General features: G+C 41.8%; 1 protein-coding gene and 1 long non-coding RNA gene across 7 annotated transcripts in view; one reads left to right on the plus strand and one right to left on the minus strand.

The window, feature by feature from the left end:
• The window catches only part of Cdkal1 (CDK5 regulatory subunit associated protein 1-like 1), a 552607-nt gene that overhangs the window by 468011 nt on the left and 66023 nt on the right, over positions 1–18573 (plus strand). The window contains exon 14 of one of the 6 annotated variants that reach the window (XM_063276597.1): positions 1–17557. Within the exon in view, the coding sequence (XP_063132667.1) occupies positions 1–90 (90 nt within the window). The 3' untranslated portion in view covers positions 91–17557. 6 annotated transcript variants of the gene reach the window in all.
• LOC120097731 (uncharacterized) overlaps positions 15994–18573 on the minus strand; it is a 17355-nt gene continuing 14775 nt past the window's right edge. Inside the window, exon 4 of the long non-coding RNA XR_005495362.2 lies at positions 15994–16308. This is a non-coding gene — a long non-coding RNA (uncharacterized LOC120097731). The remainder of the gene's footprint in view (positions 16309–18573) is intronic.

Genomic DNA, 18573 nt, shown 5'->3' on the forward strand with positions numbered 1-18573 from the left:
GGCAAGGTGGGAGGTTGGAGCCTGTCCCTTTGCAGCCCTGGACAGCTGAGGACCATGACGCCCCTGCCTGCCTCCTCTCCTCAGCCCTGACTCTTACACACTGTGGGTGACATTCTGCTGCTCCACGCCTCCGCTTCCTCCTCTCCATAGAGAAATGATGAGGTACTTTTCCCTACTGGTTCTCCTTGGCGATTAAATACTAGTAATACTAGTGAAGATTGAAAGTGTTTATATGCATCCATTCGGTGGATAATCGGAGCGAGATCACACACACATTTCTGTATAAACTGAGATAGCTGTATGATAGAACTTAATGGGAAACACATGTTCCGTCTTTAGGACAGTGTTTCCTTACACAGCCCAGCCTGGCCCCTCCCTCTTCCTGTCTGTGCTGAAGACTGTACTGGGATTGCAAGGCATACTCCATCATACCCGCCTTGATTTGTAGCTGAATATAAAGGAAAAATGCACCAAAGCTCATTATCAGGGGACAAAACTAGCTCAGTAGTCCCTATCTCTACCAACCTCATTTCTTATGTAAGATATTCAGCCTGTACTCTGTAAACAAATAGATTAGTTTAGTTTTAATTCATCACTCCTATGCTAGTGGGTTTGGGTTTTTTTGTTTGTTTGTTTTTGTTTTGGGGGGGGGCTTGTTTTTTTGTTTTTTGTTGGTTTTTTGTTGTTTTTGGTTTTGGTTCTTTTGTTGTTGTTATTTTTGTTTTGTTTTGTTTTTGGCTCAGTCTGGGTCACCATGAATTTACAGAGACCAAAATTTTATGAAGGTCTTGATGTGTTTGCAGATCCCTCTGCACATGCTCTTTTAAGGAAGTCTGTGTCTTATTCTCAGTTACAGTGCAGCTCTGTACTTACAGGGGAAGGCTCTGTTCATTTGCCTCTAGTGCACAAAAGCAAATCATTCTGTAAAAGTGCTTCACCTTCACTGGTGGTCAAGTGCTACACCGTGTAAAATATTAAAATTCAAGAGTGATGAAGTTAATTTAGAATATAATAGCTGGTTTTGATCGTTTCCAATTAAAAAATATTTAAGTCATTCACTTCTGGCCAGTTTTGAAATTAAAATTAGTCATGGAAAATATTATAATTTCAATACTCATACATTAGAAAACATTGAATATCAGATTTAAAAAAAATACTTAGAAAACAATCATTTTTTTAAACTTAATATCTTCCAAAATTGTTTACTCTGTAATCAGTGTTTGTGTTAAGGGGGCAGTAATGTTAAGAAATTGTTATCAATCAATAGCAATTCTTTTTCTAGGTGGAAGGGTAAAATGAAAGACTGTTTTACTTCAGCTCAAGCTAGAAATAGAAATAGGAAATGTGGGGATTGGGAGTCTAGTGTCCAGAAGGATGAGAAAGAGGGAGAAGTTACTGTAAGGAAGGCCAGGCAGAGCCCAGCTGGACGTTCCTCCTGTCAATCCCCAACACACACACACACACACACACACACACACACACACACATTTCTTCCTCCTGCACAAGCTATGGTCACCCTTCCCTGGAGACAGGAAGAGCTCTCAGAGCAGGGAACAGCCTGCCTGCTGGATCCCCTGTCCCTAGCACGTGTAGAAGGTTAATGAGGATGTGTTAAATGAATTCGTTAATTCACTTATAAGTCATTGTGCAGTTTGGTGATTATTCATTATGTTCAAGAGACCCATTTCCCATGCATTCGTAATTAGTCTGCTGGGAAAGAAATTTCATAAACCGTAAGAAGGGCAAATCAAAGCTAGCCACATGTGCTAAGGAATATATTATAAAGTAAGTCTTGGCCAAGTAAACATGAGTCTGCAGGCTGTTCATCACAGAACTGTTGATAAGAATCAAATGGAGCCGCCTAAGTGGGCAGTAGGTGATAAGTTACATATACCACGATTTATAACACAGGGCCAGGTGGCCAATTAACCATGTCATAATGATAAGGAATTTTTATTGACTTGTCAAAAACTGTACTGTTATAGCCTATATGTGTGATATCAATTTTATCAAAATAATAGTATACATATACTTAGAAAAACCAAGACTGGTAAATAACATAGCATGATGTTAGCAGAAGTTATATATAAACACAGGTGATCTTGCTTTCTTTTTTATGCCTGTGTCTTTGCAATTTTCACTCCTTAGGTTCCCCACCCCCTCAGAGAGTCCTTCCTTCCCTCCCCCTCCATGTCTCTTTTGAGATGGTGGAGAAATACCCCTCCCTGGGTATCCCCCACCCTAGCGCATGAAGCCTCTGAAGGTTCGGGCCCATCATCTCCCACTGAGACCAGACAAGGCAGCTTAGGTGGGAAATGGATTCCACAGACAGGCCACAGCTTAAGGGACAACCACATGGAGACAGCGCTGCACATCTGCTACATATGTGCTAGGGGCCTCAGTCTCTGAGAACTCCCAAGGGTCCAGGTTAGTTGATTCTGTTGGTCTTTCTGTGGAGTTTCTATTTCGGGCTGGTTATTGATTGGCCATTCCCCCAGTCTCTGTTCCACCTTTGTCCCTGCACTTCTTGTAGATAGGACAGATTTGGGGTGGAAAGCTTCGTGTATCTTTATCCCTCCACTGAGGATCCTGTGTGGCAACAAGAGGTGGTCTATTTAAGTTCCCTATCACCACTGCTATATCTCAGCTAAGGTCCCTCACACTGACTCCTGGGAGCCTCCCCCATCCCAGGTCTCTGGCACTTTCTACAGATGTCCCCAACCCCTGGAAAGTGCAAATATCCATTTAGGTATCCATTCAGTTTCCTCCTCCGGCCCTCTCTGTACCTCTGTAGTAGAATCTATTGTTTGGATTCCCTTGTCCCTGATGACTAAGAAAGGAAAAACATTTTGTTAAGTGCTTCGCAGCCATTCGCAATTCCTCTGTGGATAATTCTCTCTGGCTCTGTATCCCATCTTTAAGTTGGGTTGTTTGGTTTGTTGGAGTCTTACTTCTTCTGTCCATTCTGTGTTCTAGATATTAGCCCTGTCAGATACAGGACTAGGGAAGATTTTTTTTTCCAATCTGTAGGCTGTAATTTTGTCCTGATGGTGGTGTACTTTGTTTTTACACAAGCTTTTCAGTTTCATGAAGTCCCATTTGTCAATTGTTGATCTTAGAGCCTGAGCCATCAGTGTTCTGTTCAGGAAATTGTTTCCTATACCAAGGTGTTCAAGGCTATTTCCCACTTTCTCTTCTATTAGATTTAGTGCATCAGGTTTTATGTTGAGGTCTTTGAGACACTTGGACTTGAGTTTTGTGCAGGATGATAAATATGGATCTATTTGCATTCCTCTATATTGCAGCTCTCCAGTTAGACAAGCAGCATTCGTTGAAGATCTTTTTTGTATTGTTTTGTTTTCCATTGTATGATTGGCTTCTTTGTCAAAAATAAACTGTCCATAGGTGTGATGGTTTATTTCTATGTCTTTGATTTGATTCTATTGATCAACCTATCTGTTTCTATACCAGTACCATGCATTTTGGTTGGTTGTTTGGTTAGTTGACTGGTTTGTTTGTTTGTTTGTTTGTTTTAATCACTGTCGCTCTGTAGTACAGCTTGAGGTCAGGAATGGTGATTTTTCCAGAAGTTCTTTCATTGTTCAGGATTGTTTTACCTATCCTGGGCTTTTTGTTCTTCCACATGAAGTTGAGAATTCCTCTTTCAAGGTCTGTTTAAAAAAAATTGTGTTGGAATTTTGGGAGACACTTATGTATACCAGCATATCCACAAATCATGATACTGTGACTTCTTCCTTTCCTTTCCAATTTCTATCTCCTTGTTCTCCTTTTGTTGTCTGATTGCTCTAGCTAGAGCTTCAAGTACTATATTGAATAGATAGGGAGAGGTTCGGCAGCTTTGTCTTGTCCGTAGTTTTAGTAGGATTGCTTTAAGATTCTCTCCATTTAATTTTATGTTGACATTGCCCTGCTATATATTGCTTTTATTATGTTTAGCTATACACCTTGTATCCATGATCTTTCTAAGACTTTCAACATGAAGGGGTATTGGATTTTTGTCAAAGGCTTTTTCAATATCTAATGAGATAATCATGTGATTTTTTTTCTTTCAGTTTATATGGTGGATTACATTGATGAATTTTAGTATATTGAACCATCTCAGTCTCTCTGGTATGAAGTCTACTTGATCATGGTTAATGATGTTTTTTTTCCATCTTTATTAACTTGAGTATTTCTTATTTACATTTCGACTGTTATACCCCTTCCCATTTTCCAGGCCAACAACCTCAAACCCCTCCCTCTCCCCTTCTATATGGGTGTTCCCGTCTCCATCCTCCCCGCATTACCACCCTCCCACCAACAATCACGTTCACTGGAGGTTCAGTCTTGGCAGGACCAAGGGCTTCCCCTTCCACTGGTGCTCTTACTAGGCTATTCATTGCTACCAATGAGGTTGGAGCCCAGCGTCAGTCCATGTATAGTCTTTGGGTAGTGGCTTAGTTCCTGGAAGCTCTGGTTGGTTGGCATTGTTGTTCATATGGGGTCTCGAGCCGCTTCAAGCTCTTCCAGTCCTTTCTCTGATTCCTTCAACTGGGGTCCCGTTCTCAGTTCAGTGGTTTGCTGCTGGCATTCACCTATGTATTTGCTGTATTCTGGGTGTGTCTCTCAGGAGAGATCTACATCCGGTTCCTGTCGTCCTGCACTTCTTTGCTTCATCCATCTTGTCTAATTGGGTGGCTGTATATGTATGGGCCACATATGGGGCAGGCTCTGAATGGGTGTCCCTTCTGCCTCTGTTCTAAACTTTGCCTCCCTGTTCCCTCCCAAGGGTATTCTTGTTCCCCTTTTAAAGAAGGAGTGAAGCATTCGCATTTTGGTCATCCTTCTTGAGTTTCATGTGTTCTGTGCATCTAGGGTAATTCAAGCATTTGGGCTAATAGCCACTTATCAATGAGTGCATACCATGTGTGTTTTTCTGTGATTGGGTTACCTCACTCAGGATGATATTTTCCAGTTCCCTCCATTTGCCTATGAATTTCATAAAGTCATTGTTTTTGATAGCTGAGTAATATTCCATTGTGTAGATGTACCACATTTTCTGTATCCGTTCCTCTGTTGAAGGGCATCTGGGTTCTTTCCAGCTTCTGGCTACTATAAATAAGGACACTATGAACATAGTGAAGCACGTGTCTTTGTTATATGTTGGGGCATATTTTGGGTATATGCCCAAGAGAGGTATAACTGGGTCCTCAGGTAGTTCAGTGTCCAACTTTCTGAGGAACCTACAGACTGATTTCCAGAATGGTTGTACCAGTCTGCAATCCCACCAACAATGGAGGAGTGTTCCTCTTTCTCCACATCCTCGCCAGGATCTGTTGTCTCCTGTGTTTTTGATCTTAGCCACTCTCACTGGTGTGAGGTGAAATCTCAGGGTTCTTTTGATTTGCATTTCCCTTATGACTAAAGATGTTGAACATTTCTTTAGGTGTTTCTCGGCCATTCGGCATTCCTCAGCTGTGAATTCTTTGTTTAGCTCTGAACCCCATTTTTAATAGGGTTATTTGTCTCCCTGCGGTCTAACTTTTTGAGTTCTTTGTATATTTTGGATATAAGGCCTCTATCTGTTGTAGGATTGGTAAAGATCTTTTCCCAATCTGTTGGTTGCCGTTTTGTCCTAACCACAGTGTCCTTTGCCTTACAGAAGCTTTGCATTTTTATGAGATCCCATTTGTCGATTCTTGATCTTAGAGCATAAACCATTGGTGTTTTGTTCAGGAAATTTTCTCCAGTGCCCATATGTTCGAGATGCTTCCCTAGTTTTTCTTCTATTAGTTTGAGTGTGTCTGCTTTGATGTGGAGGTCCTTGATCCACTTGGACTTAAGCTTTGTACAGGGTGATAAGCATGAATCTATCTGCATTCTTCTACATGTTGACCTCCAGTTGAACCGGCACCATTTGCTGAAAATGCTATCTTTTTTCCATTGGATGGTTTTGGCTCCTTTGTCAAAAATCAAGTGACCATAGGTGTGTGGGTTCATTTCTGGGTCTTCAATTCTATTCCACTGGTCTATCTGTCTGTCTCTGTACCAACACCATGCAGTTTTAATCACTATTGCTCTGTAATACTGCTTGAGTTCAGGGATAGTTATTCCCCCGGAAGTCCTTTTATTGTTGAGGATAGTTTTAGCTATCCTGGGTTTTTTGTTATTCCAGATGAGTTTGCAAATTGTTCTAACTCTCTGAAGACTTGGACTGGTATTTTGATGGGGATTGCATTGAATCTGTAGATCGCTTTTGGTAAAATGGCCATTTTTACTATATTAATCCTGCCAATCCATGAGCATGGGAGATCTTTCCATCTTCTGAGGTCTTCTTCAATTTCTTTCTTCAGAGGCTTGAAGTTCTTATCATACAGATCTTTCACTTGCTTGGTTAAAGTCACACCGTGGTATTTTGTATTATGTGGGACTATTATGAAGGGTGTCATTTCCCTAATTTCTTTCTTGGCTTGTTTCTCTTTTGTGTAGAGGAAGTCTACTGATTTATTTGAGTTAATTTTATACCCAGCCACTTTGCTGAAGTTGTTTATCAGGCTTAGTAGTTCTCTGGTGGAACTTTTGGGGTCACTTAAGTATACTATAATGTCATCTGCAAATACTGATATTTTGACTTCTTCCTTTTCAATCTATGTCCCTTTGACCTCTTTTTGTTGCCTAATCGCTCTGCCTAGGACTTTGAGCACTGTATTGAATAAGTAGGGAGAGAGTGGGCAGCCTTGTCTAATCCCTGATTTCAGGGGGATTTCTTCAAGTTTCTCTCCTTTTTGTTTAATGTTAGCTACTAATTTGCTGTTTATTGCTTTTACTGTGTTTAGGTATGGACTTTGAATTCCTGATCGTTCCAGGACTTTTATCATGAAGGGGTGTTGAATTTTGTCAAATGCTTCCTTAGCATCTAATCAAATGATCATGAGGTTTTATTCTTTGAGTTGATTATATAGTGGATTACTTTGATGGATTTCCATATATTGAACTATCCCTGCATCCCTAGGATGAAGTGTACTCGTTCATGATAGGTGTTCGTTTTGATGTGCGCTTGGATTCAGTTTGCGAAAATTTTATTGAGTATTTTTGCGTCAATATTCATAGGAAAATTGGTCTGGAGTTCGATTTCTTTATTGGGTCTTTGCGTGGTTTATGTATAAGAGTAATTGTGGCTTCATAGAAGGAATTCGGTAGTGCTCCATCTGTTTCAATTTTGTGGAATAGTTTGGACAGTATTGGTATGAGGTCTTCTACGAAGGTCTGATAGAATTCTGCACTAAACCCCTCTGGACCTGGGCTTTTTGGTTGGGAGACCTTTAATGACTGCTTCTATTTCTTCAGGAGTTATGGGGTTGTTTAAATGGTTTATCTGTTCCTGATTTAACTTTGGTACCTGGTATCTGTCTAGGAAATTGTCCATTTCCTGCAGATTTTCAAGTTTTGTTGAATATAGGCTTTTGTAGTAGGATCTGATAATTTTTTTAATTTCCTCTGATTCTGTAGTTATGTCTCCCTTTTCATTTCTGATTTTGTTAATTTGTACATACTCTCTGTGTCCTCTCATTAGTCTCGCTAAGGGTTTATCTATCTTGTTGATTTTCTCATAGAACCAACTTTTGGTTCTGTTGATTCTTTCTATGGTCTTTTTTGTTTCTACTTGGTTGATTTCAGCTCTGAGTTTGATTATTCCCTGCCTTCTACTCCTCCTGGGTGTATTTGCTTCTTTTTGTTCTAGAGCTTTTCGGTGTGCTGTCAAGCTGCTGACATAAGCTGTCTCCTGTTTCGTTCTGCAGGCACTTAGAGCTATGAGTTTTCCTCTTAGCATAGCTTTCATTGTGTCTCATAAGTTTGGGTATGTTGTACCTTCATTTTCATTAAATTCTAAGAAGTCTTTAATTTCTTTCTTTATTTCTTCCTTGACCAGGTTATTGTTAAATAGCGCATTATTCAACTTCCATGTATATGTGGGCGTTCTTCCCTTATTGTTATTGAAGACCAGCTTTAGCCCGTGGTGGTCTGATAGGATGCATGGAATTATTTCTATCTTTCTGTATTTGTTGAGGCCTGTTTTATGACCAAATATATGGTCAGTTTTGGAGAAGGTACCATGAGGTGGTGAGAAGAAGGATATCCTTTTGTTTTAGGATAGAATGTTCTATAAATATCTGTTAAGTCCATTTGGCTCATGACTTCTCTTTGTCTATGTCTCTGTTTAATTTCTGTTTCCATGATCTGCCCATTGATGAGAGGGGGTGTTGAAATCTCCTACTGTTATTGTGTGAGGTTCAATGTGTGCTTTGAGCTTATAAGGTTTCTTTTATATATGTAGGTGCCCTTGTATTTAGAGCATAGATATTTAGGATTGAGAGTTCATCTTGCTCGATTTTTCCTTTGATGAATATGAAGTGTCCTTCCTTATGTTTTTTGATGACTTTTAGTTGAAAATCGATTTTATTCGATATTAGAATGGCTACTCCAGCTTGCTTCTTCAGCCCATTTGCTTGGAAAGTTGTTTTCCAGCCTTTCCCTCTGAGGTAGTGTCTGTCTTTGTCTCTGAGGTGTGTTTCCTGTAGGCAGCAGAATGCGAGGTCCTCATTGGGTATCCAGTTTGTTAATCTATGTATTTTTATTGGGGAGTTGAGACCATTGATGTTGAGAGATATTAAGGAATAGTGATTATTGCTTCCTGTTATATTCACATTTGGATGTGAGATTATGTTTGTGTGCTTTTCTTCTCTTTGTTTTGTTGCCAAGATGCTTAATTTCTTGCTTTTTCTATGGTAGCTTGCCTCCTTATGTTGGGCTTTACCATTTATTATCCTTTGTAGGGCTGGATTCGTAGAAAGATATTGTGTAAAATTGGTTTTGTCATGGAACATCTTGGTTTCTCCATCTATGTTAATTGAGAGTTTTTCAGGATACAGTAACCTGGGCTGGCATTTATGTTCTCTTAGGGTCTGTATGACATCTGTACAGGATCTTCTGGCTTTTATAGTCTCTGATGAGAAGTCTGGTGTGATTCTGATAGGTCTGCCTTTATATGTTACTTGACCTTTTTCCCTTACTGCTTTTAATATTCTTTCTTTGTTTTGTGCATTTGGTGTTTTGACTATTATGTGATGGGTGGAGTTTCTTTTCTGGTCCAATCTATTTGGAGTTCTGTAGGCTTCTTGTACGTTTATGGGCATCTCTTTCTTTAGGTTAGGAAGTTTTCTTCTATGATTTTGTTGTAGATATTTACTGGTCCTTTGAGCTGTGAGTCTTCACTCTCTTCTATACCTATTATCCTTAGGTTTGATCTTCTCACTGAGTCCTGGATTTCCTGTATGTTTTGGACCAGTAGCTTTTTCCATTTTACATTATCTTTGACCATTGTGTCTTCTTCTTCTCCTGAGATTCTCTCTTCTATCTCTTGTATTCTGTTGGTGATGCTTGTATCTATGGCTCCTTTTCTCTTCCTTTGGTTTTCTATATCCAGGGTTGTTTCCCTTTGTGCTTTCTTTATTGCTTCTATTTCCATTTTTAATTCCTTCACCTGTTTGATTGTTTTTTCCTGGAATTCTTTCAGGGATTTTTGTGATTCCTCTCTATAGGCTTCTACTTGTTTATTTATGATTTCCTCCGTTTCTCCAAAGGAGTTCTTTATGTCTTTCTTGAAGTCCTCCATCATCATGATCAAATGTGACTTTAAATAAAGATCTTGCTTTTCTGGTGCGTTTGGATATTCAGCGTTTGCTTTGGTGGGAGAATTGGGCTCCGATGATGCCATGTAGTCTTGGTTTCTGTTGATTGGGTTCCTGAGCTTGCCTCTCGCCATCAGGTTGTCTCTGGTGTTACCTTGTTCTGCTATTTCTGAGAGTGGCTAGACTGTCATATAGGCCTGTGTGTCAGGAGTACTGTAGACCTGTTTTCCTGTTTTCTTTCAGCCAGTTATGGGAACAGAGTGTTCTGCTTTTGGGCGTGTAGTCCTGTCTACTGGTCTTCAGCTGTTCCTGTGGGCCTGTGTCCTGAGTCCACCAGGCAGGTCGCTTGGAACAGAAAAGTTGGTCTTACCTGTGGTCCTGCAGCTCAAGTTGCTTGTGGGAGGCTGCTTTTGAGCTCTCCATGAGGGTGGCAACCAGGAGGCCCTGCGCCACCTTTACCCGGGGCCCTCCTGCACCCGGGTTCCAGATGGCGTTCGGTGTTTTCCTCCAGAGTCAGAAATGTGGGCAGACACTATCCAAAGACTATATATGGACTGACCCTGGGCTCCAACCTCATAGGTAGCAATGAATAGCCTAGTAATAGCACTAGTGGAAGGGGAAGCCCTTGGTCCTGCCAAGAGTGTACCCCCAGTGAATGTGATTATTGTGGGGGAGGGTGGTAATTGGGGGAGGATGGGGAGGGGAACACCCATACAGAAGCGGAGGAGGAGGACTTAGGGGGATGTTGGCCATGAAACCGGGAAGGGGAATAACAATCGATATGTAAATAAGAAATACCCAAGTTAATAAAGGTAAATATATAAAATTTTAAAAGAGAGAGAGAGAGAGAGAGAGAGAGAGAGAAATGTGGGCAGAGTGTAGTCTCTTCTGGCTTGTCAGGCGTGTCTCCCCCTCTGAAGCTCTCCCTTGCACGGGATTTGGGTGCAGAGAACTGTTGACCGGGTCTCTTCAGGTCCAGGCAGTGACTGGACCGCAGGGGACCTGCTGCTAGTGTGCTGCTGAGCACCAGTTAATGATGTTTTTGATGTGTTCTTAGATTCATTTTGTGAAATTTTTATAGAGTATTTTAGCATTGATGTGCGTAAGAGAAGTTAGTCTGAAATTCTCTTTCTTTGTTAAGTCTTTGAGTGGTTTAGGTATCCTGTGGCCTCATAGAATGAATTTAGCAGTGTTCCTTCTCTTTCCATTCTGTGTAACAATCTGAGGACTATTGGTATTAGCTTTTCTTTGAAAATCTTGTAGAATTTTATGCTAAAACCATCTGGCCCTTTTTTTTTTTTTTTTTTTTTTTTTTTGTGGTTGGAAGACTTTTAATGACTGCCCCTGTTTTCTTAAAGTTTATAGGACTGTTTAGATAGTTTATGTGATCTTGATTTCATCTTGGTAATTGGTATCTGTCTAGGAAACCATTCATTTCATTTAGATTTTCCAATTTTGTGGCTTTTGAAGTAAGGCTCCCCCTCCCCTTGGATTTTGTTATGCCTTCCTTTTTATTCCTGATTTTGTTAATTGGATACTATCTCTGTGCCGTTCAGTTTGGCTAAGGGTTTGTCTATCTTGTTGATTTTCTAAAAGAAAATCTTGTTGGAAATTTTTAAAGTGGACATTAATTCCTCTTGTAAAAAGCCCGGAAAGGAAAGCTTCTTGATACGTTTTTGTGGGGCAAACGGCTCAGAATTAGGCCATGTGGAATGGAGAAGTATGCACAGTTGAGAATACAGCACGGGCTGGCTGTTTTTAGTCATGGCCACCGAGCACTTTTAAGGTTGGATTCTTAGGTGCCAATAGACCCAACTCACCTGGGAGCAAGGCAGGTATGTGTATTGTTGGCCTTGTTCTGGAAGGAGTTCTTCCAAGAGTTACAGTACTATAAACTGACAAGACCACAGGCTGGTATAGATACCTTGTTTGCATTGTGATTGTTTCTAGGGGTGGGCTTTGTGTTCTTTCCTGATAGGGAATAGCCTTAAGCAATAGAAATTGGTAAGTCAAAAACACCAACCATAAAAGCAAACTGCTTGCTTGGATCAGGAGTGTTACTTATGTTTGCTGGCGTTGATCTGTCACCTGAAGTGGCCTTGTGGCAATCAGTCCCTGAGAAAGGCAAGCACATCCCCTAGCATCATTGTGGAAAACTGGCCAAGCACCTGGATGTACCCAGAGGAACTGCGATTTCACTTCTTACTCCACAAGCAACATCCTTCTGTTGTGAATTTAATCTTCACAGTCAAAATCTATGTCTGCTCATTTGGGCAGGAAATGTTTTGTGTGTAGCAGTGGCAAACAATGTAACACTAAACAAGCTTAACGTCGGTCATTTGGGAAGGGGATGTTTTGTGTGTAGCAGTGGCAAACAGTGTGACACTAGGCAAGCTTAGCATCGGTCATCTGATCTTCCATCATACCCTTGCCAAGTCATTTTTCCTTTGGGTTTGTCATCGTGTATTGTCGGCCACAAGACCCGTTATATGTTATAATATGTGTAAGCATTATGTTTGACATGTGTTTGTCAGAGGTATGCACACTACACAAAACCTCTGTGTAAATCCCGTATATACCTTCACTTACATGTATGACTGACTGAACTGGATCCTCCATGTGCACTGCAGGCTTCTGTCTCCAGTTTCATACATCCCTGCCTGCCACAGCCAGGACAGGAAATTCTCTCTCTTCTTCCTTATTTCCTGTCCCAAACTAAACTTGGAACCCGATGATACTTACAGACCCATGCTGTGATCATCCTGCTCCTACTTCTGTATTTCAGCCTGTTCTGTCCTCCACCTCCATGGCAGGAGCCCTTGGTTCCATTGCCTTCAGCTTCCGGCCTCTGCAGGGACCCGGTCTGCTTGCACTCTACTCAGGATTGGAGGCTACTCAGACAAGCTCTGGGAAGACTGTGAACCAGATAATGGAGCATGCACTGGTCAGCATCCTCGCTGGAGCTTGACATGGTGGCTTTAAACCCTGCCGTGTGACTCCAAGCCACAGAAAGGCATTCTGTGCTGTGAACAGCTTTAGTTTCCTGTACACATCCATTCCTCTACTCCTGAGTATCCACAAGTCTAGTATTGTGTGATGGAGTCCATAGAGCAGCAGTGTAAACACGGCAGCTTCCTGTCAATTCCATCACTGCCGACAAGCAAGTGTTCACTAATCTGAGAACTATAATTGAGATAAGGAGAGATACTTCATCCTTTAAAATTCATCCTGGAATAACCAAACATTAGCATGAAATTACAACTTATTGTTTTCAATTTCTGTCATTTTTTCATTTGGAAACATATGAACTAATTATATATTTTTAGTTTTACCTATTTGTAATTATATACCTAATTATACATAGTGTGGCTTTCCGTTATGCAGATTTGTTATGACAACTGATGTTTCAAATATATCTGCTTTGATCATTGTCAGCACACTTGGTAATTGTTTACCTAATGCCTTAATCAAGGTCTTGCAACTCTTTTCTTCTTAACTTTTAAAAAATAGTTTTAAGTAACCTCTATATCTTATCATAAAGGTCATTTCTGAAGTGTTCTTGAAAATGAGTGTGGAAGAATTGAGAGTAATAAATGCATTTCCAGATACGAGCCACCTTCTTGTTCTGGTGAAAAGGAAGCTACCGTAGTGAAAAGCTCCTGGTGATACTGGCACTATTTGTGACCTCCTGATCGATAGGTCCCCTTAGTTGTCCCCTCTTGTATCAGCTGCTTTTCCTGTCACCATGACCAAGTGCCCAACAATAAACAGTTTGAAGAAGAGGTTTATTTTATCTCATGATTTCCAGATAAGGCCATCCCGGTTGGGAAGACCTGGCAGCAGGCACCTCTTTGTTGACAGAAGTTTGTGGCACACGGCTGCTCACATCTCTGGAGACTAGTAATGAAAAGAAGGCAAATGCCAGCTCCCAACTGGCTTTCCCCTTTTTCTCTTTTACTCATCCCAGGACTTAGCTCTTGGGATGGTAACACCAGATTAGGGGAACATACACACTCACATGCACACACACATACCACCCCCAGTTATCCTTTCTAGGAATGCCTTCACAGACATGCCCAAAGTTCTGATTCCCCAGGCGTCAGTTCTCAGACTGGTCAGTGGGTAGCTGTTCCCCAGCCAAGAACCTCTTACCAGTAAGCAAGTACCTTTAGTCCCCAGGTACTGTTGATGGACAGCCTCTGCCTGAAAGGCTCATCCTGCCTGGTGACTTCTAGACACCATTAGACTTCATCTCTGAAGCTGCCTCAGAGAACCTTTCTCTGACCTTCCTGTCCTGCTCAGAGCAGCTCACTCTGCACTCTTCCTGACTGCCACACTCCTCTGTGCACAGCAGTGTCTTTCCACTTTCCTTCCCTCGCTATGATGAAACTGTGATAAAAGAAAGGAAAGTTATGTTTGCTTAGTTTAAGAGATGAGTGTGGTGATTTGCCCTGGTTATTTTGGATCTGTGGTAAGACAGTCATGGTAGAGGAGTGTGGTAAAGAACTGCTCAACTCATGGTGGCCAGAAAGAGGAGGCTCAGTTCTTAATACACCCTTCCAGGGTGGGCCAATGACCTACGCCCTTCAACCAGGCCCCACCTACTAAAATCCCCATAACACCATGGGCTGACTTTCAGCATGAGATTGGGAATTATTTAGAATTCAATGTATAGCACTACTTAATATTTACGTACTGATTTGATAGCTCTTCATCTCCCTCCATACAGGATAAACTCCAGAAGGACAGAGACCATGCCTAATCTAACATGCAGTAGCTGCACAGTGCAAGTGTCGGAATGGTGGGGTGGGCCGTTATATGTGAAAGTTGTCTTGTTTCTATGAAAACAAAAGAGTAAACGAAGAGATGATGCTTGGTTTTTCTGAAAGCATGTCCTCATTTACCCTGGTTCCCACCGATAGCTACAAGGAGAGAAGCCTACTTGACCTGAGTAATACTTTGTTGAGATCACATCTCCTGTCCTTGGTCTGCCCTTGAAACTTGGCCTTCAAATGTAAACTACTGTGTCGGAGCCTGTTTGAGAGTCCGACCTTCCCCTGCTTCCATCATAGATGAAGTTAAGATGTAGTTTTCTAAAGAGGCACGAGAAATCCAGACACGGTAGTGCACATCTTTAATCCTAACACTTGGGGGGCTGAGGTAGTCTGTGAGGCCAGTCTGCTTAGCTCCAGGTCAGTTCAGGATACAGAGTGGACCTTTTCCAAAAACACCAAAAGGCAAGGGAAGATTGTGCCTTCCTCACTTTTGAGGACGATCTTGACAGTGCAGCCTGACAGGGTTCATATCGTGTATGTCGAGAAGATGTGCATAACCAGTCCACAGTGCCCCAGGCCCATTGTGCTTTCATGATCTTGGGTCACTCACATTTAGTTTGGCTGTTATTAAAAGTCCCGCAAGTAGTGTCCAGCTCCTCTTAGAACCCAGTGTGAAAATGTTAAGTTTCAGCAGCAGAACCCTCTGAGGCTTGCTGGTACTCCTGGCAGCCAGCTCCGTTTCCATCGTGACTGCCCTCGACGGGGAGGGACATGATGTAGTCTAAGCTGTGAGCACATACAGTTTAGCTGACAGTGCCTGGCCTGCCCGGGAAGTAGACTGGCTGTGCTGTAACCCGTGGTGGAGGACCTGCTGGTTTAACATGCAGGAGGCCACCTTAGGTCGAACCTTCAGTGCAAAGAAGGAAGGGAAGGAGGAGGAAAGAGGAACGGGAGAGAGAGGGCAAAGGGAAAGGGAGCGGAAGCAGATGGGTGTTGGGATCCAGGAAGATGATGTCCAGGGACAAGCACTCTGCACAAGCATGTCCCTCGTCTTCCTGGTGAAACCTGCCTCCCCTCTGTACTGCACAAGGCTTCCTTGCTCTTTTCACTGAAAATATTGCATAAGATTAAATTGCCACAGTAAAATTAAAATTCCTGCTCCCTGTTTATAAGCAGCAGCAGATATAACTAAATCACCGCTACGCTATTGACAATGTTAAACGTAGTTCTCACGGGTACAATGTATCCACCATTTCAACCAGAGTGAAGTTAAGAATGCTTCACTTTTGAGAAAAAAATGTATCGTGTCTATTAAGGGAATTTATACACGTGATATGTTTATAGCAGTGACCTACACTTCAGACATGTAATGCTTTATTATATGTGCTTTAAATATGAACATAAAATTTTAATTTCAAAAAAAAAAAAAACCCTCAGCATCCACTCTTCTGTAAAGCTGACATAAAAACTCCAACTCTGCACTGCTCCCTGATGGGCTCGGAGTAATTAAGCAGACATAACACAGAAAGGAATTTATTAGGCTTTTATTAAGGCTTGATAATTTGGGTTTCAGATTTTAAATCTCAGAGGGCTCATAATTGTTGTCATTTCCTAGTGAGAGACACGTTTGGAAGGAAGTTCAGTCTCTGTGCAAAGGAAAAACAGATTCGGATGGAAAATCCAAAGGGCCGTTTCATTATCCCGGAGCTGACTGCAGGTGTCAAGGCTCCCACTCTGAGGCTTTTGCAGGAGCGCAGACAGGTTACTGCTGCAGTTCCTCGGTGCTGGTATTTCCCTGAGACTGTGTTCACTGCGGGAAGTCGAGTCTCAAGGCTGAGCTGTGCCTTAACAGGAAAGGAAGATTGTGTCAACTCTAGAAATGTGAGTGACTCTAATTCACAAAGGCAGTTTGAGCCTTACTTTAAGATTCAGTCTCACTCCTGTCACAAGAAATACACTGAGGCCAGTCCAGAGCTCTGTAGAGACCCTAGAGTGGGTTGTAATGCTGAACACTGTCTTCTGCTTACACTGGATTCCTTCCTAGTCCTTTTTTTCCTTCAAGTGTTTTCCAAAATATTGGTGAAGACATCTTTTATTGTTTGGATCTTTTTTCTGAATTCATATAGTGATAACATCACTATAAAAATATTCTTGGACTAGGGATCAGCAAAATTCTTGCCCACAAAAAATGCTGGTCACTTTTACCAGTGTTGCCTTAGTCCATTGCTAGGATGCTAGGCCAGGAGAGTGTCTGAGGCTTATGGCCAGCCAATCAAGACAGTCAACAAACTGTCTCAGGTAGAAAGCTGAGGAGACGGTTCAAAAGGAAAGCAGTCGTCACAGCAGCCCAAAGAACCAAGTTTGGGCACTAGCAGCCCATTAAAGCTAAACCAGCATGGTAGCCCACTGTAATCCTAACCCTGGGCAGATGGAGATGGAACTCCCCAAGGCCAACAGCCAGAGCATCCAATCAGCAAGTTCCAGGTTCCATGCTAGACCCTGCCTCAGTGTATAAAGACGAGTAACAGAGAAGAGACCTAACCACTAGCCTGTATGTGCATTCACACACATGTGTATGTGTCTGCACATACCTAAGCACGCTGGCAAATACTCAGCTACATGGTATTTTTAAGTGAATTACCTAGTGAAGTAGAATGTCATAGAGGACACTTGACATCTGCCTCTGGCTTCCACAGGTACGTACACATATATGTGTACACACACACACACACAAACAATTGTTTTCTCCCCAAAATGTGGAGAACAATTGTGTGTCTGTCAGGACAACAGATTGGATATATGTTAGTCTATTTTGTGCTATTACCAAAACACCCTAAGTTGGTTAATTCATTTAAAAAAAGACGTAAGGTTTTTTCTTACAGTTTTAGAGGCTAGCAAGCCCAGGGTCAGAAGGTTCCCTTTAAATAAGTGTGTTTTATGTTATTTCATCTCATGGTAGATGGCAAAGGGCAAGAATACAAGAGGACAAATTCACAGCTCTAACCTCTATAAGAGGCATCAGTGCTTTGTGAGGGTGGAGCTCCATGGCCAGAACACCTCCCACCTTCCTGCACTGGGAATTAAGCTCCCAAACATACTGTACTGGGGACACAGAGACCAGCAATATGGCTGACGTCTTCCTTCCTTGTTGGTTCCTTATCTTCCATAAAATCATAATCTACTAGGATCATAAAATGAGCATTTCCCTTAATAGAGGCACCAGAAGCCCCTGGTGTGGCCAGCCTCAGCCTCCCTGTCCTTATGTCCTTATGTCCTTATGTCTTGCTTACCCTGAAGAACCTGCTCTAATGTCTGAACCACACTATGTCAGTCTGCTTTGTCATTGTTGTCACACACTCAAAGGACAGGATGAGAATAAAATGTCTGTTTCCCAACACACAATCTGACCTTTACTTCACGCCCATGTCTCAGGCTGGTAAGTAAGTGCCCTTTCTGCCTCTTACAAAAGCCCAGCTCAATACTGCTTCTTCAAACAGTGACTGGGATGGATAGGTAGACACGCCATAACTGGGGTAGCTGCTCTTCGGCTCTCCCTGAGACTGCTTTACACACGACTCTGCCTGGCTCTCAGCAGTGCAGGGCCTCACTTCCATTGCTCCTCACTTTAGCTCAGCTGCTTAGTCTCTGGATCAGACCCTGCTAATGCCGGGTTGTGGCCGCTGTGGTTTGGAGAGGGAATAGTCTAGAACAGTGCTTCTCAACCTGTGGGTCATAACCCCTTTGGGGATGCATATCAGATATCCTACATTTCAGATATTTACATTGTGATTTGTTACAGTAGCAAAATTACAGTTATAAAGTAGCAACAAAATAACTTTATGGTTGGGGATCCACCACTATATGAGGAACTGTATTACAGTGTTGAGGCATTAGGAAGGTTAAGAGCCAGTGGGCTAGAAAGTCTTCATTTCAAGTCACCTTTTCTTTATTTTCCCAATTTTTCTTTTTCTACCTAGTGAATTCTATTTGTCCTCAAGGTTGTCTTGCTAACTACTCAAAATTCCTAATTCTGTAAAGACTCCTGAACTACAATATAGATATTTGTTAAGTTATATTTTAACTTAACAAATAACAAAAAACAACCAGGA

This window comes from Rattus norvegicus, chromosome 17 (assembly GCF_036323735.1).
Source record: "Rattus norvegicus strain BN/NHsdMcwi chromosome 17, GRCr8, whole genome shotgun sequence".
In the NCBI taxonomy this organism is placed as follows: domain Eukaryota; kingdom Metazoa; phylum Chordata; class Mammalia; order Rodentia; family Muridae; genus Rattus; species Rattus norvegicus.